Source organism: Plutella xylostella, chromosome 27 (assembly GCF_932276165.1).
Source record: "Plutella xylostella chromosome 27, ilPluXylo3.1, whole genome shotgun sequence".
Taxonomy (NCBI): Eukaryota; Metazoa; Arthropoda; class Insecta; order Lepidoptera; family Plutellidae; genus Plutella; species Plutella xylostella.
In genome coordinates, this window is record NC_064007.1 from 8,261,225 (window position 1) to 8,289,207 (window position 27,983).

The window sequence follows — 27,983 nt, forward strand, 5'->3', positions numbered from 1 at the left end:
AAGAAGAAAAATAATAATTAGTAAAGGAAAGAACTACAATTTTGAAAAAATATATGCTTTACAAGTAATTTTTCCCTGACTTTCCAGGTGGGCCCATCAATTTCCCTGACTTTCCATGACCACATTGAGCTTCCCTGACTTTTCCCTGACTATCCCTGACTTTCCAGAAAGTGGACACCCTGTTAATTAATAGACACTGTATTTTCGATAGCTTTAGTGCGTCAGTTGCAAAAATACTGTCCAAGGCGCAGCGCACACCGAACTGCAAAATGCTCGCGCATGGTCGAGCAAACTTTTAGCGCATGTAGAACGCATACTCGAACATTTACTAGAAAGCTCGAGCATGGTCGAGCAACAAGTTGGGACGTGTATTCAATTTTGAAATGTATGAAATTATCATAAGATTAATTTTTCAATGATTTCACAATATGCTCTGCTCTGCTCTGCTCTTGGTGTGCGCTGAGCCAAAGTCACTGCGATCATCTAATATTGAAAAGAACTACCTGCATAGAGTCGAAAATGTAAATGTATAATAATAATAATAATAATGTCCTCCTAGCCGAATTTCGACCACGGCGGCCAATCTCAATTGAGATCAGCCATCTACGCAGGAGTAGATTATAGTGCCCAAGTGTGTGCGCAGTACACAGGAGCACTCTCTGTTCCATCACTCTCATAACCCAATGGGACGGATTGACCGACACGACTGGAGAGAGCTAGGCGCAGGACCGACTGCTTTACATGCCCATCCGACAGCATGGATCGTTTCACTGTTTCGGACATCAGGTGATCAGCCTTCTATGTCCTAACCAAACTTAGAACCACAATTTAGAAACACAAATTGATGGTCCCACCCGGGAATCGAACCCGGGACCTCTGGGACATGAAGCGAAGCTTCTACCACTAGACCACAGAGGCAGTTAGGCCACAAATGTATAATAAGCAGAGGTGCAATTTGTAACTGTCGTGTCGACAAAATTAAATAAAACAAATGTAATGTTAAGTATTATATCTTAGATTTATTACTAAATCGATACACATAACTTAATAAAAACATTAGACAAAATTTGATTTATAAATGACTTAAAAAGTGTACAATACATACATTATAATATGACACAATAATCTCAAAATAATGATTTTCTATACATGATGATGATATAACATTTGGTATGCGATTCCTCGAATTTTATAATTCTCGTTAGGAGCAAAATTTTAATCATAATAATCAATGAATACTTTTGCTTACTGGCCGCCAAGGATTATGATGATATACGGACAGCAAAAGTTATAAGCCTTGAAAAACACTTTAACCTTGGTCACTCGTGGCTAGTAAGAAGTAAAAAAAAACAATCACTCATATTAATAAATGATCAGTAGCATGAGCAATTTTGTCTTTGAGAAAGCTTATAACTTTTGCTGACTCTACTTGCATTTTGTTAATTATAACTGTAGAAGCTTCAAAGAAGTTGTAATCTTTACTAAAGCTTACCAAGAACAGATCATTCATTGATGATATTTTATTAACCAGACATCTTGTAAGTACCTAACAACATTGTCATACATTTGGTGTTTGTATTTATTTATACTTATTTTTAGGTATGCGCATTTGACCCCAGCGGCGTACTACTAATACTAAACTAAATACTTTTCCTTGCACCAGCAAATATATAAAAATATTGACTATCATATTTGGAAGAAATATTTCGTATAACCTTTGTAGGGTCATAGACAACTATGCGATACTTGTATTAGAAGGCCTAGCACGGGGTGCTAGCCTTCAACTAAGACTATCAAATTTAAGATTCTGTAGGGGTAGTCAGAGGTGGCTCACAAGCGAGCCACCCACTTTTCGCAGCACATTTGTACTCACGTGATAGGTTGCGAACCATATCGCCGTTTTGGAATAAGTACAATGCACTTAGGATACACGTCTAGAATCTAGATGTGCAGGTTTCCTCACGATGTTTTCCATCACCGTAAGAGCACGTGGTACTTAAACGCCTTAATTGAAAACACAGTTGAAAGAATTGGTATTGTAATTGTATTGTATTGTAGTTCTAATTCATTGGTACAGGCCAGGATATGAACCCACGGCCTCTTGAGAGGACGAGGCCTTATCCATTACGCCACCACCGCTCCTAAAAACCTAAATGTATTGTTATAAGCTTGTATGTAACTTTTTGTACCTTAGTATCGTAGATATGACAATGATACTGATAAATAATAGTATTTTTAAGGTCAAGAATATTCAACTATGCTCAAAGCTAAAATGATGACAAAACAATTATAATGTACAGACAGTAATCTAAATAGAAATCTATGACCCTACAGTACAATAATTTCAAAAAGCTATTATTTAATAATATGTAAAAACATTTGAACCCATCGGTTGCCCTCTAATCTACGTAAGACGGTTAATAATGAATATAAAATTTAATGTAGTTGCAATTCCATGATTTAAGGAAATATTTGTTGCATTTCTCAATTCCAATACTTATTAGTATTTGCTTATTCTGAATAAATGGCGTCCAATGAGATGCATTGAAATACATAAAAGCATAGACAACCAATCCTTTGTGCACATGAAGACCCGAGCAAATATATTTGTCCCACCCGGGAATTGAGAATCGAACCTGGAACCGTCGTCGGTACAAGTCAGTCTCTAACCACTGCGCCATTCAACCGTCTCAGTATGATTGTAAAATGTCACTTTCAAACTGTACTGGGGAAGGCCTTCACTATAAAATAGAGAATAGTTATACATTTATGTATAAAGCACTAAAAAATGCCAAGTGTCCTCTCCCTTCCCTTTTTTATAATATCTGCGATCGTTCCTTGTTGTAATTAGTCAGCTATTAAAATTTTTCTTACTTCCAAACGTAAGCTCTGTTTTTTATATACATTTCCACGCTAAAGTATTATGTGAAACGTACAAAAACGTAACATCAATACATAATAGTACTAAGGTTTCATTTCGCAACAACGAAATATGGTACAAAATTTTATAACAATATACAGTCAATACATTCGATGTATGTTACTTAGTTATCATTACAGAGCGGAGATAGACAGAAATAGTTATGTATAAATATAAATCCGATGACATGTTTTACGATTCGATTTCATGAATATAAGTGCTTGAATAAAACAAAATACAATCAATAATTATCAATTTAGCTCCAATAATAAATAAAATGTTAGTAATCTCAGTGATAGAGTAAAGATCAAACTAAGCCTCGCATCCCAGAAATATTCAGAAAAATATTCATACAATATTTCAGATTTATGCATCCTTGATACAGTTAGGTAAAAACAACTTAATAGTTCCTGAAGTTGGCAATGACTTTGTGCTTTGTCACAATTGGATTCAGCCCTACATCCATATTCTCACTAGAATCTCAAAAAAACACTTATGAGTTGTCCATTCAGCTGTCCAGTCCATTACACGTAGAAAATCCACTTTAGTCCGTTAAAAAAGCCCATAATAAACCGAAAAAAGTCATTGAAAGAGTCCATTTTTATACACAGGGTATATAATATTTATTCACTATGATACAGGTTGTGCCGCGCACCGCGACGCACTATACAGGGTGCTCGGCCTAGCTGCTCGGGGTCTCGTCCAGAAACTCCACGTATGTGAAGGGGAAGTGTCCTATTTTGCCGTTCAGCTCGCCCTCCCACTGTCCATTTATGTTCATTTTTGTCACCTGGAAAGTTAGATATATTGATTTAATTATTTCATATGAAATAGTATTTAATTCCACCAGTTTCTACCACATCGCTACAGAGAGATACACTTATGAAACCATTCTTTTTCGGTCATGGGTTTATTATTAAATATGTATATCTAATCTTGATTACTTTTAGTCACAAGGCGTTCGATTGTTCTTTTTGAATTCTTTTTTTGATACGGCTATACGGCTTGCGAATTCAAATTCAAAATCATTTATTTGCATGAACGTAGGTACACAAAGATGTTACAGAAAAACAAAGAAGACCTGCTACATTCTACCCTTGTAGGGCGTGCAAACATATTATTACTGTGAAATCATGCATTCTGAGAATAATATTGTAATTATGTCAAAGATATAAATAATAAAAAATAATAAATAATAATTTAGAACATGCATGTCAGTAGGTAAACAATAATTAACAAAAAAAAGTAAACAATAATTTAGAACATGCATGTCATAGGTAGGTACATTAAAATTTGTCATTAAAAAAAGCGACCGAGGGTACCTACAGCGAAAAGCGGGTGACTCGCTTGCTAGTCACTCTGGCGGGGTAGCCAGAGTGACTAGCCAGACTTCGGGGATTACAGTCGTGAGGATATGTATGTACGTACGTACCTTGATAATATCTCCTTCCTCCAGTTTGAGCGCGGTCTTGTCGTACGCATTGGGTACGCGCGTCTGTCGCACGCGGGCCAACGCTGGGAGTGTACGCTGAAAATACACATAATTATATATATTATTATTTACTATATACAATTATTAAATGAAAGGTAACCTAGCTAGAGCCAAACCATAGGTAGAACCAGTAATGCCATTCAGTAAAAAAATCCGCCCCAGAACAAAGCGAAGATGAGACCTTTCATGCCGTCATATGGAGTAGGTTGTACTCTTTATTTTTACACCAAGTTGTTTTATTTGTTATTTACAACAAAATTTACATTACAACTTCTAATGAATCCTAATGGATATGTACAAAATGTCTCATTTTTCAGACACCCTATGGCTACATGGACGTAAAGAGACAGAAACAGTGTATGGTGTACTGTACATACTTAAAAAATATACAGTTTAGCTAAATATCAACACATGAAATATTACAAACCTGCATGTTGGTAGTCTTGGGCGGGTGCTTGTCTGCCAGTTGGCTGAGCGCCTCGCCCGGCGGGTACGGCACTCCCGACGGGTCTAGCACCTGCAACGAATAGTGAGGTTTATTAGTAAATGGGGTTTAGTGAGGATATGTAGAGGGCTATACTGTAGATACGTTAGAGAGATGATACTCTTTATTGCATTGCACAGATACAGAAATTAGAAAAATAAATACACCAAATACGAAGTTGCGGAGGTATGCTGCCGCTAACCACGTGGTTCTTCAACCTTGTTGCAAAGCTAACTTCGATTATCTACAGCTATAACAAAGCTGGACAGCAAATAACGCACGGGCTACTTCACACTAGATGCCGTTGACACACTTTTCATAATCCTACATCGCGGTATGCTTTATTATATCTCTCCCGAATCTACTTAGACCTCGCTGCTTAGCTACCTCTCTCCTATCATTCAAAAACAACCACTAACCCTCTGCACATAATTAAAGGCACGGGGATGGAGCCCACGCGGCCACCACTGCTCCTCGTCGCGGTTGATCACCATGAGGCGAGAGATAAAATCTAACTACCTATACTTAAGACACATGATTTATTTCCTATAATTATTCCACTATAGATGGCGTTGAATCTACATGGCTATATGGTTGTATCTGTCTCAGACCGGGTTGAATTAAGGCACTATTATCGACGAACGCAATGGAGGTAAATCCAAATATAGTAGTACTTTACTTCGTAGATATAGATGCCATGCTGCCCGGTAGCATAATTTACAGATTAGTAGTTCTGTTTCATCTACTATAGACTAGATGGCGCTATATCTCTTTTTTAAAAATATCCTATCGCTTACTTAAACCTCGCTACTTAGCTACCTATCCTATCATTCAACAATGCGCACTAACCCTCTGCACATAAGGCACGGGGATGGAGCCCACGCGGCCGCGCTCGTTGCGCGCCGTCCACCACTGCTCCTCGTCGCGGTTGATCACCATGAGGCGCTCGCCGCGGCGGAAGGGCAAGTCGTCGGGGTCCTGGAATGGGGGAATAGGGGGTTAGTGTGTGGTGACATCTCACACACGGCCATACGACTCCGGGGTAGAAAGAGCCTGTCACATCAAGTCACATGGCTATTGGTTGGTTAGATGATATGTCTACACAGATACATAGATAGATACTTTAATATATCCTACAGATTAACACCTAAGACCTGAGTACATATGCCCCTGCCGGAAAGTGAACACGGAACCTTCGGCAAAGCAGTCAGTAACCACTACACCATTCGGTTAGTATAAATTTAGTTTATTTAGTTTAGTTGGTGTTTAACAAGTTAAATAGATTTTCATCATTTTCCTACAGGTCCAAAACTAATGAAATATGTATTGTAAACTTTTCTACCAGTTAATGAGGTAATAGTAAGAATACCTTACAAATAAAGATACATAGTACATTTTCATAGTAGGTACAAAAGTTGTTCAGAAAGAAGAACCGGGATGATTTGCAACTGGACACACCCTGTTGCCCGAGCACAGGATTCGAAACCTCCGTTTACGTTGCGTATCGTCAAATGTCACTGTCAAAATGTAAGGCAAATTCGTTAGTTCCAAAAGTGGCATTTGTTTTTTCCATGTTAGGTGGAATTTCACCAAACGCTAAACGTATTTAGTAGCCTGTCATACGTCTGTCAGTTAGTACAAAATGTATTTAAAATTTGATTTAAATACGTTTAGCGTTTGGTAAAAGCGACGCTTCGTGTAGATTCGAAAATAGTATCGAATCCTATGCTCGCTGCACAGATTTAGGACCCAAACACGGAAACCTATTAAAAGAAATATTGAAAATTGATTGCACAAAACTGTCCCAAGATTTATTTCATTAAAATTGATTCAGCTGTGCAAAGGTTATGACCTCATTTAGTGTAAATTAAAAATATCATCGTGATAAATCATGCTAATTTTATCAATGTACTGTCATAATATAACACATGGTGGGAAAACTAATACACGTTCATTCAGGAGCTATATTTAAACGGTAGTCTAGAAGCGACAGAAGCAGTAAAAATTGTGTCCTAGTTTTGAAGAAATGTCTGGAGATTCTATTTATATTTTCAGTTGAAAGTATGAACGTATTATATCTAGTTACTGCTGTTTAAACATAGCTTATGATTGAGTGTACGGATTTACCTAGCCGTAGCAAAACTTTGGTATTTTTAAATAAATAATAAGTAAGAGATTGATGATAATTTTGTAAGTGTGTGTTGATGTTGCCTGGGTGTTATATTGTTCAGGATGTCGCACAGTGAACCTCTTGTTGGTTAGTTCACTGATAAATTCCCATACAATATACGGAAAGGTTCTTGTATGAGCCCCGCAATAAATAGCTATCAATGTCGTAACTCACATAGACCACCTCCAAAATCCACCCTATTAGGGCAGTACAAGCTATACAGATGTTGCACAAATGGTATGCTACTAAGCCCAAAGGGGGTGACTCAGTTGGTGTTTCTAACAACTTTTGTTCTACGAGTTTTGGACATTGGCGAAAAAATAAATTCGTTCCTATAGAATACCTAAATAAACAAAAACCACTACTCACATTCCCATCAAAATCAAACTTCGCATGCACCACCTCCAACACCGTAGCCGGTTGATTCAGCGGCGGCGCCACCTTCGCCAGCGGCCGGACCAGCGGCGTGGTGTCGAGATAATGCAGCCGGTAGAACGACAGCAGCGCCGGCATGTCCGCGAACAGCTGGTCCCCGATGCGGAAGCGGCTGCTGCCGTCGGCCGAGACTACCCGGTTGATTATGTAGTGGGATACGCGCTCGTCTTCCCTGTGGGGGTTTGATTGGTGAGTGTAGAGGTTAGTTAGATGGTGATAGGGAACAGGGGAAACAGTTATGATTGTTAAGAGATACCTATATTACTAGTCACTAGTCTTTAGGGCTGACGGCTGAGCGTAAAACGTGAGAATACTCCATCATCATCAGCCCTTAATCGACCACTGCTGGACATGGGCACAACTTAATATACCAAACTCGTTTTATTCGAAATAAATAGTGGGGATAGTTGCTGCATTTTAAAGGATCTGTTTACCTGTAGGACAGGAGGTACTGAAACTTGTTAGAATTAAATAACCAGTTAGAATTAAGCTAAATGTGTTTGATACCAAAAACATATTTGTGCTTGCACTGTATAATCTAGACTGCAGACTCTGCATTCTAGATTTTGTGCTAACACTGCTATAGCTATGGTCCAAAGCCAACAAAAACCTCTTCACCCAGTGAAAGAGTGAATAGTCCAATTAGTCAAGGAGTGAACAGTCTGGTATCTCACCTGACACACAGCACATAGTCCCCGTGTATGGTCCTAGAGTCCCTCACGAGGAACACTCCACTCTCAGCCTCACTGAGCAGCAGCTTGGTGGCCTCGGCCCGAGACAGGCCTCCGAAGTACCAGCTGTAATGGACACATGGATGTTTTTGTAAAATTAAAGTACTTACAGGCATGGCACAGGACCGGTCAGAGTGGAAATCAACTCTTTAAACTCTATGTCCCTGATAAGGGATCCCAGGAGCTGATGATGATGAAAGTTAATACAAGACAGTGGGATAGTAGTGGTTAGTAACTAACTGCTGTTTTGTGGGTCCTTGGTTTAATCTCTGGCTGAGGCAGATATTTTGTTTTTGGGTCTATGGTTTTGGCTTGCTAAGTGTGGAGGTGGTGATTATAACCCTCTAGTGTTGTACATGTTTGTATGTTTGTTTTATTGAAAAGGTAATGTAATATCAGATTCAGAAATGCATTGCTTCATATCTAAGTGGCCTACTAGCTATCTCAGTATAATGATCTATCTTTGAACAGTGTAATAAATACTTACATAGATAACACTCTCTCTAGACAAGTTACCTCTCTCAAACCAAACGGTACCATAACATAAAGACATAAAGCTTAGAACCACTACAAAATGAGACCAGTATAGTTTTCTCCAATGGTACAGTGTACTATAGTAGGAAAAGGGAAAATAAAGGGACACTTAATATCCCCCTCCACAATACCTGAGGCGTTAAAAACTCAGTGAAAACTAGAAAACAATGGGAACCTGATTCTTTTGACCTCCACCATGTGAATAATGAATATTGTGGGATCTTGTAAAGACATGTTATTGTGTAGTTTCATATTATTAGTTATACTTTACGCTGCTATTAATATTGGTTTTTACTACACTTTGTCAAAAACTATGAGGCAGGGAGAAATCTAAGATAAATGCAGAGTTGCACAAAGGAACTTTAAGTGAATGTTTGCATTAAATCTTTGTCTGCCTCTTTCTGGGAGTATACTCTGAAGCAAGGCAGCAATACATTTAATGCCAACATTAGCTTAAAGGTCCTTTGTGCAACTCAGTGTTAGACTTAATACCATCCTTAAATTATTTAGTTGATATTTCTGAAAATACAATGCACAGGCAGTATGTGTATATTTACATTCATTGCTTTCACAGAAAAAGTACTAATAATGTTTAATATCAAAACATCATAGTTTTTATCAGGATTCCCATGGATAATATAAGTTAACAGGGCAACTACTGTTGTGAACTATTTACTAGTCAATTTAATAAACCCTGTTGTCGTGAACTCTGTTAACCACATAAAAGTTTAATGTTGAGGAAGTCCGTCCAGAAACTGAATACCTCATTGATGACAAATAGAAGCCAGAGCCCCTTTCATGTTTTCTTTAGTTTACATTTGTTTACTTTCTACAGCAGTTACTTGGCAACTGGGACAGCCATTAAATGTTTATGTTCCCAGTTTAATGTACATCTTGCTGAGGTTACTGATAGAAACACTACTGAGGCATTCTGTATTATATTGTAAGACTATTGTCTGTTAGTTATTAGTAAGTTTTTGCATATTAGGTTAAAAAGGATGTCATTATTTCATGTCTATTACTCTTTAATATAAGTAGAATGATTGTGGTCCTCTAAATATTTGAAACAGGCCAAAACCAACAATCTAGAATGCTATAAACCCTGGAGAAGTCATAAGAAAGCCTATTAAAAGCAGGAAACAAATGACAAACACTAAGCAGGTCTAGGATCTGATAAGCATGAGGGGCAAAACAAAACATAGAGGGAGGAAGCACCTGGACATGTCAGATTGGTCAAAGGAGACCCCGATCCCTGGATTCGCCATACTGAAAGCTGGGACGTCACTGAGACACAGGATATCCGATGTGTGCGTTACCAATCACCCCACATTATGCCCGCAATCTGTTGCGATCCCACATCACTCCGGCCGGCCACTCGACAGCTTGCAGTCCGGTTCGACGCCACGCATCTATGTTTCCACCGTCCGTATCACTGGGCAATCACAATCACGCAACTTTACGAGATAATAGTAATTTGTTGACATGTATTTTTGTGATAGTGTCAAACTGAAATGTGAACGTCGAAACACATGTTTCCGTGTACGTAGAGCGGTAACGCTGTCGGTGATCGTTCGCTCACCTTACCTACTAATCTTAGAATGGATAAATTAAATAAATCTATAATTAAAACTGAATATAAAAATAATTTTACGGACACACACGCGAAGGCACGGCCATAAATTTGTTTTTTTTTAATACCATAGACAAAAAAATATAAGCTCACTTTTATTGGTCCTGTCAAACCTAAATAATTATTCTGAGAATTTGCTTACTAGGTATTTGATTTCTTTCACTTCACACCTGCAATGGTCTAAAGCCCACTTAAGAGAGAAGTCATGTTTCTTGCCCGCTACACAAATGATTCAATGACAAGAGGAATACAGTAAAGATTTTTACCAACATTATTATTCTGAGATGGAGATAATTCATAATGATGTGCTCGTAACGTTATAACGATAACGATAAGTGAAAAAAAACATATTTTATTTGTTTTCTTTAGTGTGGTAGTACTGCATTACACATCATCTTTGAATTTTTGTCTATGGTAGTGTCCATTGTTTTTCTACAATGTTATTTTTCTGACTGGTGCTGGTGGACGAAAATTTGGTTTCGTTTCGTCGCGTGTGAGTTTTTGCTAGTGTTCAGTGCTCGATATTGTGGTTTATTTGGTGTAGATCACGAAGATGTCGTCACCGAGCGCTGGGAAACGTCGCATGGACACAGATGTCATCAAACTGTATCCTTTCTTTGTTATCTCCATACAAAGTACCTATTGCGTTTGAGGGCTACCTTGTAAATAAGGGAGCTGAAGGCTCATCAGCTGATTGTCATGATACCATATAAAATCGATAAGGGGTGTGTGTATGGCTGTTTTTGTCAGAAAACAGGTCGAAATCACGCTGCAGGGTTCGAGGTCCCTGTAATAAACCGTATAATTATCATGGTTGATTTGTTTTTTTCGCCATGGGCCATAGGTTCCTTTGTGCGGGGGCCACGGCCCTGTGGGTCTAGGTAGTTATATTTATAGAGATAAACAAGCTTGGCTGCGGGCGATCTTCCGTATAGAGCGTCATTCTGGTTTCGTAATGATTATGTAGGCCACGGTCCGAGTTGCGTATTTTTCACCGTTCGCTCCATTCTTCTACGCCTGTTTTACTATTACTACAAGCTTGCAGGGGCTTGCACTTTACGCTATTAATTAGTTGCAAAACTCGTGTGTTCTGGCGCAATTTATTTATAACATTGTAACTTTCTGGAAGCCCTTTGTCCATTTTCTAACACCTGATCTGATCTTTAACTTGAACATATTTTTAATTGAACAAAGGCATATTTGCAAGTCTGCGTAGGTACTTAAAATGTCTCTTAACTATTAATAAAATTATCTATTCATTTCAACCATAATTAGTTGGTTCACTCAACAGTAAACAGCTGTTATAAATTAAAATTATTTTACTTATTGATAAATCAAAAATGGCTTTAATTAACATCAGTAAGAAAGTATAAACATAAAATATGTAGTTGGAATTTTGTGGTATTTTTGTAAATAACTAATAAGGTGATTTTATAACATGTTTATTTCATAACTTGTTTTTAAGAACTTATCTTATTTACTTACTGACATTCACCATAACATGTTGTTATCTAGATATGAATAACATACTTATACTTTTTTCAATAAAACATCTTGAATACCTAATATTCAAGCATTAAAGTTTAAATAACTAGATCAGAAAAAATATTAGTTTTTTAGTTTTGGTATTTCATGCAAGTTTTACTCAACATTTAAAAAAATCACATCATATTACTGAAACCACCTTACAGAATTATTTAGAGTGGTAGCTTATTTTTAACTAAATTACCCAACTATGTACCTACCTAGGCTAAAAACCACACAGTTGAAATATCTATCACAAGCTGTCCCCGCGCGCTTCGCTTAGCCTTAAAAAGTTTTGCCGTGGGAATTCCGGGATAAAAAGTAGCCTATGTTCTTTCCCAGGGTCTAGACCGTATGTATACCAAATTTCATTCAAATCTGTTCAGTAGTTTTGGCGTGAAAGAGTAACAGACAGACAGACACAGTTACTTTCGAATTTATAATATTAGTTAGGATAATGTGAAAGTTCATTGGCTCTTACTGCCCTTTATTTAACCACAATGACCATTGACCTTTAATATCTTACCATATTACTTTGTACAATACCTAACTGTAATATTAAATTCCATGTACCTAAGTATTAAATTTCTCTGTATATTTTGCCACAGAAATTGCTCATTTGGCTCAAGAGCACAAGTCTATAATGTATGTACATACATAGGTAAACATACATATTATATGCATACATACATGTATTGTAAAGTCAGACATTATTGATTTCTGTACCTAGTCTGCCTTCTGTGATCTAAAATTATGCAGACAACTTCTACACTCATCCCTTGAGTTTAGGCTGTCAAATTGCTAGGTTCACTGGTAGAAAATGCTGTTGTATTAAGTCTACCTTTAGACAATGTGTACCTATTTCTTTATTGATTGACTTGTTTGTTAAAATGAAATTAAAAAATAACTAAACTATTATTTTTGTGTTAATAAGTATAAAGATCTTTATTGTCAGTTCAAAGAACTTGAATGAACCTATCCTTTGTTGTTTCTAAAATAATAATTTTGATAATGCTGCCTGGCGATTTTATCTAATTCATACCTAGAGTAGGTTTTTATATACTATAATTATAATATTGGATTTGATTAAAATTGAGCTAGTTGGAATAATAATGTCTCTCAAAAGAGAACTAATAAGTAAGTAAGTTTTATGGCTAAACATAAATTTCAAGCGATTTTGCCCCAGCTTAGCTTAGTTACTTATCAAAAACCAAGGATTTTTTAACTTTGGATATAGGTATTTATTTTGTGATTTGACTAGACAAATAGTCGGCTAAGTGCTGTGAAAAATATAGGTTATCTTATCATGTTATTATCGTTCATATAATTTATCTCGTAATACCTACATGTAGGTAGAGTAGGTACCTAATTACCTCATGTTTTATCAACTTCCTAGGTATTTAATATTTTAGTAAGCTGGTTATGCCCTACAACATAACAGTAAGTACTTACTTATTTATGAATAATGATTACTTAAGTAGGTATGTTAAATACCGATTTCACCCTCTAAATTGGATCAAATTGATTAAGAAGATGGTGGAAAAGTAACTAAACAATATTTTTTAATAATCCTAAGTCTAGACAGCCAATGTTCACATTATAATTAGAAAGGTAGGTTACCAAAAAAAACTTTGAAAATATTTGAATATTTGACTTGTCATCTACTGATGACCCTAAACAACTCTCTCCGAATGTAGTCAATTATAGTGCCGACTAAAATGCTAATTTTTACGACGAATAAAACTGATTAATTTTTATTTTATTTCCCTAATTTCCTTAACATTTGTCTCTCTCAGTATTGAAAGCAAACACGAGGTGACAATTCTGGGGGGACTGAACGAGTTCTGTGTCAAATTCTTCGGTCCTGCAGGCAGTAAGTATACTCAGTTTATTTTCTCTATGAGTAATACTATACAGTAGTAATAACGTACAGTCCTGGGCAGAGAAACCTGACCCCCTCTCCAAGTAACAATGCTACAGAGTCAGGTAAAGTCAGGTTTCTTTGTACAGACTATCACCGGCAAAATGCATGCTTTATCATTCTATTCAAAACCGTTCTGCCTAGATTAACAATATACGAATAGGATGGAGTGCCACTGCAAAAGAAACGTCTAGACTCTCGATCAATAATCTACCACTGAACTCTTATTTCAAATTAGTTCGGTTAGTTAGAAGATTTGTGACCTTATTCATCAATTGCTAACCTCCTGACCCCGAGAGGTATAAATGCGGAGAGTTTTTTGCTTGTGGCATACCATCTTTTTCGTATATTGTTAATCTAAGCCGTCTCGCATAGATTTCCTCAATCCCGAGACAATCGACTGTTGATGAACCGTTGAGAATCTGGCAATTTAGTATCTGAAATTAAAAAAAACACACTTTAGGCGCACGCTGCTGAGCGCAAAAACTATCAAACTGTGAACACTCGGCATACTAAACCAGCACCCCGATCCGGAAAAAACAGAGCTAACGTATAGAATCAAGTGCGAGTGTTTTAATTCGCATTCTATGTCAACTCTACAGCACTTTCGAAGCACTTTTTACCTATCCAATAGAATGACCTATGGAATGATAGCTGTCAAACTTTCGTAAATCTATTCACCGCCATTTTGCTGTTGACAGGTTGACAGCACTTTAGAATAGAACACTCGCACTCGATTCTATACGTTAGCTCTGTTTTTTCCGGATCGGGGTGCGTACAGTTTGCCTACTAGGACTATAGACTGACACTGACCTCGGCCTTCCACATCCAGCTACATCCAGTCTAATGCCGTCTGCGACTATCTCTGAAAGGGATAGAGTTCAAGTGTATGCTATTCAATGTGACATGCAGTTTGTGCGGTTCTGGCAGATTTCCAGGCCGTGTAGCACAGGGCGCCATTAAGACGTGACAAGAGTTCTCCGTCGCGTTCGCTCTTGGGGCTGCGCGATGTGAGCGAGCGAGATGCAAAACTCTAGTCACGTCTTAAATGCGCCCCGTAGTAGCCCTTCAGATACAGTTAAACTGACTTTGAGTCTCAATACTCGACTAGAACTTTTTCATTGCTCGTGAGTGTATTCTGCAATTCTAGCTTTATTAGATAATAAAATGAATCTTTTATTTAGTAGTTGATTCATTAAAGCATTAGTCAATGATTATTACCATTATAAAAGATACAATTAACACACTCGTTGCTCTACAAAAGGCAGAATATAATAATTATTGTAATTAGGTACGCCAGCCACAATGATATCACTGAGCGAGGTAGAACCAGACATAGAGACGGCATTCAAGGATTCTTTAAGGTAAGCGTGCACATATCGGCAACGGACGCATCGCATTCAATATTATTGGTATTACTATTCATACTGCGACCCCGTCATCTCTTCATACATTTATGAGAAATCGTTCGATATGTAGGATACCGATAGGTGGGCTTACCTTTACTCGTTACTCATAGGTTCGTGCGTTGGTTGCATTTATAAAGCTGTTGCAAAGTAAACTCTTTTAAATGATAATATTGTTTTGGTTTTGTAATAACACAGTCCACCGATAGATATATGAGCTACCAACATTAGTTTCATTACATAGGTACTAGGTATTTGAACACACAAAAATATATTAATCTGCAGGTAATCTGTTTGTTATCCTCCGTATGAGTCACTTTACTATGTATACCAGTAATCGGTACAGAGATTTATTGAAATTGGCAGTAATTCCAACGTTAATACTTAATAAAATAATATTGGACTAGCCGGAAATGACTAGGCGCCGACATTATTTATAAGCTGTTGACAGAGTGTGAACAACACAAAGTTTACATCCCCTTTTGCGTAAAATTTACCATACAAACTTACACTTAACACACAGTCGATCAGCGGTTAGTAATGCAGCTGTGACTTGTGTATGTAACTTACAGTTGCGTAGACTCAAGGCCACTGAGTACGGATAGTAACTACACTCGCGAGCAACCAAATCGACTCAAGCCTTGACGGCGCAAACATACATTAATACAAGTAAAATTATGAATAGAAATAATAAAAATGATATGTCATTTAAAAGCTTAAGATGTCAGCTTTAATTTGATATCATTATTATTGAAATCCATTCATCATTTTTGAAATAAATGATGTCTGAACGCAATTGTAGGAAAAACGGGAATTTAGGAAAAAAGGGTATGGGTATCGTATTATACAAATTAAACAAAAAATGTTAAGATAAAAATTTATTTATTTAAATCAATACTTTGTATTGCCCCCTCTTGCCCTAATTACAGCCTGCAGCCTGTTTCTCATAGACCTTATCAACTTTTTGACAGTTTCCTGAGGAATGCCGTCCCACTCCTCTAATAAAGCTGTCTTCAGCTCGTCCACGCTTGCAGGGACTGGATTCCTGGCCCGAACTCTTCTTTTGAGCTCGTCCCATAAGTGTTCGATGGGATTCAGGTCAGGACTGAGCGCAGGCCAGTCCATCGTGCGCAATTCCTTCTCTCTCAGAAACTGCCGACTGACTCGTGCCGTGTGGCAGCGGGCATTGTCGTGCATTAGCACGAAGTCTTCACCGACAAATTCTGCATAGGGCACAACATGACCGAGTAGAATGTCGGTGATGTACCGATCAGCTGTTAACCCGCCTCCTCGGCCGCCTCCAGGCACGAAAACAAGTGCGGTTTTTTCCCTCTAGAGAAATACCAGCCCACATCATGCAGGAACCGCCGCCATATGCTACTGTTTCAGCGAAACAACATTGGGCAAATCGTTCCCCCGGACGCCGGTAGACCCGGCCTCTCCTGTCACTGCCATGCAGACACACTCTGCACTCATCAGTAAACAGGACCGACCGCCATTGCGCAATGCTCCAATCGAGATGCTCTCGAGCAAACTGAAGACGCGCTTGTCGGTGGCCTGCAGTCAATTTGGGGCCTGATGCAGGTCTTTTTGGTGTCAAGTTGGCTTCCTTCAAGCGTCTTCTCACTGTCCACTCGCTGACAGCCACTTGTCGTACACGTCTCAGTTCTTGCTGCACATCAACGCCCGTAAGGTGTCGATTGCGCAGCGAGGTTGAGACAATGAAGCGGTCGTCTCTCTCTGAAGTGCAGCGGTGGCGGCCCGTTCTTGGTCTTCGATTGAAGGCACCAGTCTCTTGGAACCGTCTGTATACTCGGGATACAGCAGACTGGCTCAAGTGGAGCTGGGCAGCGACTGCTCGCTGACTTAACCCTTGTTGCAGCAAGGCAACAACTTGAGCAGCTTCTTCTGGTGTGGTATCCATGGGTTTGCGAAAACAAGGAATACAATGCAACGAGATGTGTACCGGTCAACTTGCAACAAGCGACTGATAAGGTACACCGGATGTGGAAAGGTTTTATAGCGGGATCAGGTAGCGCAAGGCGTGGATTCCTAATGAGGTAATTAACACTGACGGGCAATTAAAATGCGTCATTAAATCTGCGCTTAGTTTTTTTTTATGGTATTGATCTTAATTGAAAGCCTAATTCTTCAGCTTTCGAATGACATATCACTTTTATATTTACCATTTATCGTTTTAGGAAAATCAATGTATATGTGCGCCGTGAAGGCTTGAGTCGATTTGGTTGCTCGCGAGTGTAGTAACAAAATGCATATTTAATTGTTCTACGATCTCTTGAGACAGGATACAATGGAACTCTGTAATTCTGGTAATCTTTAGGCACTAACTCTGTTTTAAGTTGGTGTGATCGAAGGCATTAAATATAGGCTAGTGCCCAAACATAGCTCTACCCTTGGTTGGATGAGGAAGGCCGAGTACAGAGTGTTCTGACGCTGCTTGAGTGTGGCCTATAAGCAGCAGCTGTGGATCCAGCGTCCAGAGCGTCAAAAAGGCACCAGCTCAGCATGTGCCGTAGACACTAAGGCCGTAGCGTTGGTTTTCAGCTGGCCCTTTTTTATTTTATTTTTATTTATTACACAATGAAAGTACAATTTTGTAGGATCATAAGATCGCAGTAAGTTGTCTGCACACTTCACTAGGCAGGCCCTTTTAAGTTGACATCAGGGGATTGAAGTTTGTGATAATACTGTGCTGTGGAGTTACCACCACCGAAATTTAGCAATAAACATCCATTCAGCAGCGTCGCTCGCTTGTCAAATCTGACGTAACTTGTATGAATCTGACTGATGTTTGACAGGCGAGCAACACTGCTTTTGGATTGTTAATTACTAATGTGTGGTGTACGGTGGTGGTACGATACCTGCTAATAATGTTAAGTTAATATTATATGACTTCACATACTTAGGGCCTGTTCCACAATGTCTGGGTAGTGGCTACCTGTCGGGTAAAATACATGCTGTCACTCTCTGTTATTATTTTTTTGACAGTGACAGCATCAACTTTACCCGACAGGTAGCCACTACCCAGACATTGTGAAACAGGCCCTTAATATTTTTGTTTCTGTATTAAACAATCTCCTTTCCTACCATCCGCAGCTCCGTACGAGGGCGGCGTGTGGCGCGTGCGAGTGCACTTGCCGGACCACTACCCGTTCAAGTCGCCGTCCATAGGGTTCATGAACAAGGTGTACCATCCCAACATCGATGAGGTGTCCGGGACGGTGTGCCTCGATGTGATCAACCAGGCCTGGACCGCGCTCTATGGTACGTACCATTGAAACCATTTGAAACAGGCACAATCTGCTTTAAACAAGCGAAAGCGTACAATATACATTTCGTATTCATTACACCAGCGGTTCCCAAATACTTTTGACTACGGCACCCTTTTTTGTTTGCCGTTTTTTTTGCGTATATAGCTTAGGCCCTCAATCTATTACAAAAAATACAAATTACAAATACAAAATGTTGTTTATTTTTGTAACTAACATAAGAATAAGATAAATGTAATACTAATTCTTTCTGGATCTTGTTGGTTCCGTAATAAACGTTAATAATAGACGCATTTTTCCTGAAATAAAAATGACATATTATGTATCTAGCCTATCTGAAACCTAGTTAAACATTGTGAGATATGGCGTTTCGACTTTCTCCGTGTTCGGCATCATAAGGGTCACAGTGACAGTTAAATAAAGTCCATTTTTCTCTCCACCTTTAATTTGCAAGGTGCGGGTGCCTATATAAATAGAGTGAGTCGCCCGCGCGCCTCAGTTGTAATATCACCATGCAGAAATGACTAGGTTTCAGATAGGCTAGATACATAATATGTCATTTTTATTTCAGGAAAAATGCGTCTATTATGTAGTCTGAGCCTATCTGAAACCTAGTTAAACATTGTGAGATGTGTTTATTATCGCATGGTGGAGAGAAAACCAACTGTGACCCATAAGCTACTGATGAGTATATCAGTAGATAAATATTTGAATCTATAAATTTATAATGCATAGATTTCTAGGTAATAGATATACTAAAAAGAAAGGTATAAGTATACATAAGACTTAAGTACTTCCTTATTATTCCTCACTTGTCAGAAAGTTATGGAAGGTATGTACCTATACATATAGGTAGGTATTTATACATATGGATACACACAGTGCCTCTTCGAAAGCAATACTTATAAGTAATTATTGATCAAAATCTTGTTATTGTCAAGGCAATATTTTTAACATACACTAGCCAATGGATGGAACCAGTGAAATACTTTGCAACAATATTTAAAAGCTGTAAAATGTAGAATATCGATCCAGGCCGCTGGGGCTCAGGCCAGCACATGCTGACTAGGGTATGTAATTCTGGATTGACCTCAGAAATGCAGCAGCCGACCCTGGAGCCTCGAGGACCTGCTCAGTCAGCCCTGTACGACGACACGGCCTGCAACACCTGGCGCGGCATCTAGTCCTTGGAACGAGGAGTGGTGCTTGAAGGGAAGATAATTTTACTAAATATCTCAGCCTCATCAGCTACTGGAAAAGATTAGATGAAGGCTGTGACACTGGCGGATAACTAAGTATTCAGTTTTTCAAAACATGATGCAGGTCACTATATTCATATTCTAGATTGACAAGTAACACACAGTCTAATTTTGTATTCTTACTAACTTGGCGGTTAACGAGTTCCTGTGCAGTCATACTAGGAAGGAAAGTTATTTTATAGGCCTTTGCACTGATTTTGTGGGCTACTATCATTCTGTATCATCATGTGTGAATATTATGAGCTCTGGCAGCATTCCTTGGTAGATGACATCAATTAATAAAGATTGATTAACACAACAATAACAATTATAATAGTTGATAAATGAAACCCGGCTAAATGATCAGTCATGCCACCAGGATAAGTAAAATGTTCAGTACTTCATACGAAAAACATTAACCAGGTCACCTTTAGGTATGTTCGTCAACACTAAGGGCAGGTCTCGGCCAAAACCTTAAGGCTTCGCCTTGTTGCAACTTCAAAGGTACGTAGGTAGGTACCTACTTACATTGTTGTAGGTTCGATTTTGAAACCATTAAGTCAACCTAGATAAAACAAAATAAAATAGCACGATTAAATAAAGATGGTACGTAAAGATGTTAGTTGTACCTGATCAGACCTGATGCAACGACAGCCAACATAGACTCTCTAATCTGTGGAAGCAACAATCATGGTGGCGGGAACATGGACAGTTGGACGAGCCACCTCGAGCCTGACTTATCAATCAGAACTGACAGTTCGCCAACAGCAGATAGCTTGCGGCTATCTATAGGTAAACTTAGGTAGTTAGCTATACCCAAGAAAAAGTCCTTGGACATCGATATGACAGTGGAACGGCGAATAACTGTGACATATTCTTTAAAACAAAAAGGCTTGTTGTTGTCCAGCTAAGGAAGGTTACCTACTTCAGCGACCTGGTATTGCATTCTGAAAGAACTGCGAAGAGTTAATATTATGACTAATAATTATTACTTATTTAGAAAGTTTTCAGCAAACTCTAATAAATCAAGCAACTACCACGTCACCGCTGCCAGTTTATAACTCTGTACTAGCTTAGTAGATATATATACCAGTTCTAGCCTTCAGCTAGAGGCCAGAGAGCTCCTAAATGAGATGCGAGTACGAGCATGACACATGTAATTTTTTACTTGGTAACTAGTTACGTAACTAACTGAAAGATCCATAAAACAGTTGAGGATTACTCAAAATGGAATTGTGAAAACGGCACGTCTGCATCTTAACCAGTCAGTCTAAGTATTTTCAGCAGATACAGTGTTGAAAAATAGTTATGAAACGTTTGCGCCAGAATCGAATTAAAAATACATTTTCATTAGAGAAACCGTTTAGGCATGAATAGGTACTTTCACACTTTGGATTGTGCTCCAAATGATGACCTTCGAAATTCATAGAAATTTTATGACGACTGCCATTGTTTATTATCTAGCCCCGTACATTGAGTAGGGCTGCGGCTACACGTGATGTGATACACAGTACACAGTAGGTATATGCATGTTCCCAGAATAGTGGAAGTTATAATTTTACCAAAAGGTAGTCGTCTCGTGCAAGAGCACCGTTACTCGATTTATTCGATACACAACTAGTAGACAGCTGCTGCGTAGGAGGTTCACGCATTTTTCAACAAAGAGCTCGGATACACACTCACAATCCACTGGGACATAAGGAAGACAGCTAATATGGTGCCACTCAGAAACCGCGATGACACTCCGATCATGATCACCCGACAGTAGGATCATAATAAATTCGGTAACTTGTGAAGCGGTATGGTATAGCAACAGCGACTTTCACGAAATCAGGAATTAGCTCAGTGCTTTTAGGTTGAACACTCGCCGCCGCCGGTGGGATTCACTTTGCTCATAGCCGAGAAAAGAAAAGACTCAAAGCTGGAATCTGCCGATGTGTCATGACACTTATAATAGTGTCTGGGGGGTCACTTTATATGACGAAAAACGAACTTTCAGTGCACTGCGGCGCGAGCCGCTCTATCTGTTTGTATGTATTAAACGTGCCGATTGCACGACAGCTCTCGTTCGTTCGTTTCTCATCAGTATAGAGTAACGCTCCTGTACTTACCGTGCGTCACCATTCCCATGAGCAGTCCAATGATCTTTAGGCAGTTTAGAACAAAAGCTGCATTAGACAGTTTCTTCAGCAGAGACATCGAAATAAAAAATTGATTGCACAACTATCCCCAGGAGCAGTCTACAGGTCACTTTGGGCAGTTCAGAAGAAAGCTGCTTTAATAGAATACCCTACCTCAGCGGAGGCATCAAATTGAAGTGCTATAACACTTTTTAGAAGCGGTGCTCGTTACCCGATTTGTTGTCATCCATGCCGATGCGGCTACGGCGACTGCAGGTGGTTACTCAGGCTTCGTTGGTGTGCCCTTGTATGGCTAACATGACCAACCTTGGCAGTAAACGTTCGTCTGCATATGCCAAAATCACTGATGAATAGCGCACGTTCCTCGATACCTTCTAAATAAGTCACTCATAATGATGGCTGATGATGATGATGACCGTGCTAGCAATAGTGCAGGCGGTTCCGCTGAGCATAAAATCTCTTCCCAGACAGGGGGCGTTTGGATCTGGCAACCAGAACACGTGTGCCAGTTGTGCGCAGCGATGCAGGTGGGACAACACAGCCTTCAGGGCAGGAGTACATGGCTGGGTCTATGCAGCGATGCAGGTAGCACAAACCAGTGGCCAGGGCCAGGACCGGGGGTACGCTGCGATGCAGGTGGCACAAAACGGTGGCCAGGGCCAGGACCGGGTGTACAGCCGCCAGGGCAGGAGTGCATGGCTGGGTCTATGCCGCGATGCAGGTACCACAAACTGGTGGCCAGGGCCAGGACCGGGTGTACGCTGCGATGCAGGTGGCACGAGACGGCGGCCAGCGCAGGAGCACAGGGCCGGGTGTATGCTGCGATGCAGGTGGCACGAACCGGTGGCCAGGGCAGGAGCGCAGGGCCGGGTGTACGCTGCGATGCAGGTGCCACGAGACGGCGGCCAGCGCAGGAGCACAGGGCCGGGTGCAGGTTACACGAAACTTCAATTTCACCGAATCGGCCTGCCTACCCTCAGCGGGTAGGTACCGGCGGATCACATTACTCGCCGCACATGCCACAATGTCCCAACATACTGAAACTCGGAGCCACGTGCTTCCTGTAAAAAATCCTATGACGGTCCTGGAAAGCTCCTGTTTGTAAAGCCTTACATAAGCTATAATCAAGTGCATTATTGTAATAGCAAAGTTTCTATCAACTGTTTTCTAAAAATATTAGAAATTGAGGGTAGAAAAATATATTTTTATTATTTTTTCCTGTATAAAATTAACATATGCTTTACTTAAAGCGGTCATTAATGTAAGTATCTAGCTCAAGCGCCACTAGTAGGACCGGAATATGTGATCAATCATCACCACGACTATTGAATCGGACCCTACTGCGTGGGATAAAAACCCCAAGCGCCGGAGCATTATGACCAGTGGCTGAGCTTTTAAAAGCAGTAAATAATAGCATTTTACTCACGGCTTATCAACTCAAACCTTCGTTGCGAAATCCTCAGCAATGGCTGCGTGCGCAGCAGCTGGCAGGCCCCGCGCCGCCTGGTCCGCATCACGCTACAGCTCCCGGCAGCGAGGACTCCGCAAATTCAATATTATATTTTTGCCCGTCGGAGCGAAGCCGACGAGAACCGTGGCTACATTGAGCCATTTTGCCGAAGTGTTCACTTCAAAAATCAAAAACCAACTGAGGCGCGCGGGCGACTCACTCTATTTATATAGGCACCCGCACCTTGCAAATTAAAGGTGGAGAGAAAAATGGACTTTATTTAACTGTCACTGTGACCCTTATGATGCCGAACACGGAGAAAGTCGAAACGCCATATCTCACAATGTTTAAATAGGTTTCAGATAGGCTCAGACTACATAATAATAATTTCCATATACCTATTTGTGCTATACAAGTGCTTCATTTCAGTATTGATATGGTTTAAGTTGAAGTATTTATAGGTCTTGAACGCGCTCTATTCTTTGACATAAACACAGACTGGCATAAGAAGGTTAATGCACGGAGCCTCAAAAATGCGCCAGCTCCGCACAACACTGTTCTGTAGACAACAAAGGCTACAGGGCAGGTTTTCAGCTTGCTCTAGACTTTTATTAATCTTCTCTCGTGTAAAAACCTAGATAAACACTCTCAGAGACATTCCTACCTGAGTGGTCAGTTTTCTTGGTTCCAGACAGTACTTATTACAATACACCATGTAATTAAATTAGATAGGGTTCCTAACTCCCTACCTTAGGTTAGATTATTGGGTTGCTATCGTAATCAAATGATGAAAACCCAATGAAAATTCAATAAACTGAAGGTAAAATAAGCTACGGTTATCAAGATAATGAAAATTAAACTTTACCATTGCAGACTTATCGAACATATTCGAGTCGTTCCTGCCTCAGCTGCTGACGTACCCCAACCCCATCGACCCGCTGAACGGAGACGCGGCCGCCATGTACCTACACAAGCCTGAGGAGTATAAGAAGAAGGTGTCAGGTGAGTGTCAGCCGCTGACATACAACCCGAGCGGCCCGTCCGTTGAACGGCGGCGCGTCATCACTAGAGGTGTTGCAAAAGTATAGTGAAAAGCTGAAAGGTGGTGAGTGTGGTGACTCAGCCTCAGATTTCCAGACCCATTAGGTATGACCTTGTTTCACAGAAGGGACAGTATTCTTGCGCCTTTTCTGAGGGCCCTGTGTCTAGCAGTGGACGATTACATGTTGAAGATTATGATGATGTCGCAGACATCTGGTTGAATCGATAGCGCGTTTATTGCTGGGGCACGGGTCTCCTTCCAATGAAGGTTTAGGCCTACTCCTCCACGCTGGCCAAGTGCGGGTTGGTGGACCCCAACACAAGCAAGCTTGTACTGAGAGAGTTGTCGGGTAATTGGGCAACCCGACTGTCAGATGTTTTCAAGCCGCCCGAAGGCCTCTGACTAGGCTTAACGACTGCTGCCGAAGCAGCAACCGGGACCCACGGCTTAACGTGCCGTCCAGAAAACAACCACTTGAAATCGGTCACCCATCCACTGACTGACCGTGCCATGTGTTACTTAACTTCAATGATCAGATACGATAGCTAAAGCTAGCACGACGTTTCCAGGTTAATTATTTTTTTTAATTTACAGATTACGTCCGCCGCTTCGCGACCGAGGAGGCTCTATGCGAAAAGGACGCCATCACCGGAAACGGCGCCCCCTCCGCTTCCGCCTCCAAAAACAGCAACGGAGCTCCGAATAATAACACGAGCGACACAGAATCCAGTATGAGCGACTTTAGCGACGACGAAGCTCAAGACATGGAGTTATAACGTCCGATAAGGTATCTCTCTCGCTCACACGCGCTGGCTGCCGGCAGAAAGGGATAGATGGCGTCTTGGTTGTGAGGTTTGCGGTTTAGGGGTTGTTTTGTTGGTGGGTGAAGTTGGGGGTTTGTGGTGAAATCGACTTAACCTTTCAGATTCCTTTAACGGGATGATAGTAGTGCGAAGAATAAAACTGTTATAGCCACACAAATGCATAATTCTTTATTATTATCCACTTTCTTAATGGAAGAAATTAACGCGCGTAAAGCGCCCAGTAAGCAAACTATTCTTCTGAGGACTTGTCATGTAATCATTGTCCATGGTAGTCAAGATAAGTCGGTTTCACTATAACGGTATATTGGATCGTTATGCAAAATTGTGAATTTGTTTTCGGAGTGCAACGCAGTTGTTTCGTCAAATCAGGGTGTTCAAAAAGTTTTATAAAAGGGTATAAATTATATTGCAAAAGAAATCTCATAACGAAGACAGAGCCATCTATCGGTATTAATATTTTTCGTTTATTAATATGTCTTTAAAATGCTGTTTTAAGAGGGTTGTTTGAAATTAAAGTCGGTTATGAGTTGTCTTTATTACATTGCGTTTGCAAAAACTTATTACAATACTTATATTTGTCGAGTTATTTCTTGTCTGTTCGTCAGTAGAATAGTTACAAAAGTACATTATATTATATTATACCTATCTTCTTAATTTAACAAATGAAATGTAATAAAAACAACATACGACATAATGTCGCCATCTTCATTCAAAAACGTAATATACGTAACAAGAATGACAATGAAACGATTATGTAATAATCACTTTAAAAATTCGTGTTTTTGAAATATTTGACAAGTGTTAGAACGGTTTGATTATGAACTTAGAGTTGGATATTATAGGAGTGTTTTTGGCTTGTCTCAACGTTTGTGTCTTCGCTTACTGTTTCGTAGCAATATAAATGTTAGGACAAAAGTGTTCACTGCCGAAATATCGGCACCTTAGGGTTAAACTTCGTAGTTTGGATTTGGGAAAGGGATTCTAAAAATCGTATAACTTAATTAAGCTCTTGATAATATTATGAATGATTCGATAGATTTTAACGTGTATTACGTAGTCTATACAGTTTTTCGAAAGATCTTTTCTTTGGTCCCCACTTAAGAACTTGGCTATCGGTTCTTCGGCAGATATGACCGGCCCACTGCTACTACAGTTCTCAGATTTTTTTAGTTCTCTGATTTTATTTCTGATTTATTGCTTCAGGAAATAACCTGTCAACTATGTACTACTGTATAGACTACGTAATGTATGTATAGTATAGTATGCTAACTAACATACTGAAATTATCAGTTGTTTTTCAGACCAGCGGCTCAATAGTGGTGTGAGTGAGATAGCATTTTGTAAATATAAATCTGTCCCCATAGCATAAATCAACTTAAATATTTTTGAGTCTAAAGTATAGACCTGCAGTCATCACTTATATCTCATAGGTATTTAATTTTATTTTTTATTTTTAGTAGTAATTTTTAAACGAATGTGTCATCACTGTTTTGTCTGGTTGTAAACTTCCTGAGCTTTAAACAACTACTAAATCTACCATTTATTTTTGTTGTCTGGCAATACCGTCACTGTCTATTTTATAGCTTTTTTGACACATGAATTATGAAACCACGAACTGTGATTTGTTTTCTTCCTTTGCAATGTCAATTGTAATCAACCGAACGTTTAAAGGATCGTGAATAATGTAGCAGCGGTACTTAGTATAATTGCTTTACCTGTTTTTATGCTTTAAGACGTCTTATTTTCATAGAGCAATCGTTAATGTTAAACCCTTAGCTTGGGCACTGTCTTTATACCTTGTCTGATACTGGATTGGTAGTGTCAAAGTTCAGCTTACGCCAAAACTTCATTTATTAAAAATACTCGCCTATGAAATGATTTTACTCTTACCTACATGTTTGTAATCAAAACGGAACAAAATATTTCCGGTTTTGTTCTGGTTATACTGAATTACTGATCACATCACATATCAACCTTTTCTTTCACGTTTCATTTTATGGGAGTGAAAACAATAAATAGAAAATACTTGTTTAGTTTGTAAACTAACAATTTAAAATTCTCCAAAAAATAATCTTTTAACAAACCAGATCTCTTTTTAAATGACAAACTGCAAAAATGCGTTGCAAATGTCTAATATTTTAAGTCTAGGCTAGCGATAGATATAACACGAAAAACATATATTAATATTGCTATTATTATAGACGTATATGTATCTTTGAAATGATATTCAAGCCATAATAATATATTTTGGTATAAGGAAATTTAAAATATTGTATTTCTCGTCTAAATGACATTTGCTGGGTAGTTTTCGATGCACTGAAGTTTTTCAAATTTAGTTGTAAAATTATAGCAATCATTGTAAGAATTATTTGTATGTTAAACTGAGAGGGGCAAAAATGTCGAGTGTTACCATCTTACGTGTCAAAATTCTACCTTGTTTCAAATACGTGTGATATTTTTGCCCCCTTATTTCATGGTGATTTGACGTAACCAATGTTGTTTTCTCAGAGTTTTTTAAAAATATAATTGACATTTACTTGCTTACGTCAAAGTTATTTTAATGATTGAGGTTGATATAACTATAGTTTACCAAATTGATATAAATATGGCGTAACCTCGGTTATGTTGGCTGAGCATGTAACAGAATAAAGTTTATAATTATAATTTTTATTTCATTACATGTACATAATAAACTTACGTTATTTTTAAACTAATGAGTGTTTTATTTATACTTTAATTTAACTATCCATA

The 27,983-nt window shown here is 39.1% G+C and overlaps 2 protein-coding genes across 2 annotated transcripts; one reads left to right on the plus strand and one right to left on the minus strand.

Annotated features, from left to right (window-relative positions):
* Window positions 1-999: 999 nt before the first annotated feature.
* LOC105386226 (adapter molecule Crk) lies at window positions 1,000-10,466 on the minus strand. Its single transcript, XM_048630906.1, has 7 exons — window positions 9,982-10,466; window positions 8,176-8,298; window positions 7,436-7,673; window positions 5,746-5,874; window positions 4,840-4,929; window positions 4,353-4,448; window positions 1,000-3,710 (listed from the first exon to the last, which is right to left on the minus strand). The coding sequence occupies exons 1-7, from the start codon at window positions 10,029-10,031 to the stop codon at window positions 3,603-3,605; spliced, it is 834 nt and encodes a 277-aa protein (XP_048486863.1). The 5' UTR covers window positions 10,032-10,466; the 3' UTR covers window positions 1,000-3,602.
* A 341-nt stretch (window positions 10,467-10,807) lies between these two features.
* On the plus strand, window positions 10,808-27,946 carry LOC105386228 (ubiquitin-conjugating enzyme E2 H). Its single transcript, XM_011556743.3, has 5 exons — window positions 10,808-11,002; window positions 13,717-13,793; window positions 18,365-18,532; window positions 24,240-24,368; window positions 25,003-27,946. Exons 1-5 carry the CDS (start codon window positions 10,950-10,952, stop codon window positions 25,182-25,184), a joined length of 609 nt encoding a protein of 202 aa, XP_011555045.1. The 5' UTR covers window positions 10,808-10,949; the 3' UTR covers window positions 25,185-27,946.
* The last annotated feature ends 37 nt before the right edge of the window (window positions 27,947-27,983 follow it).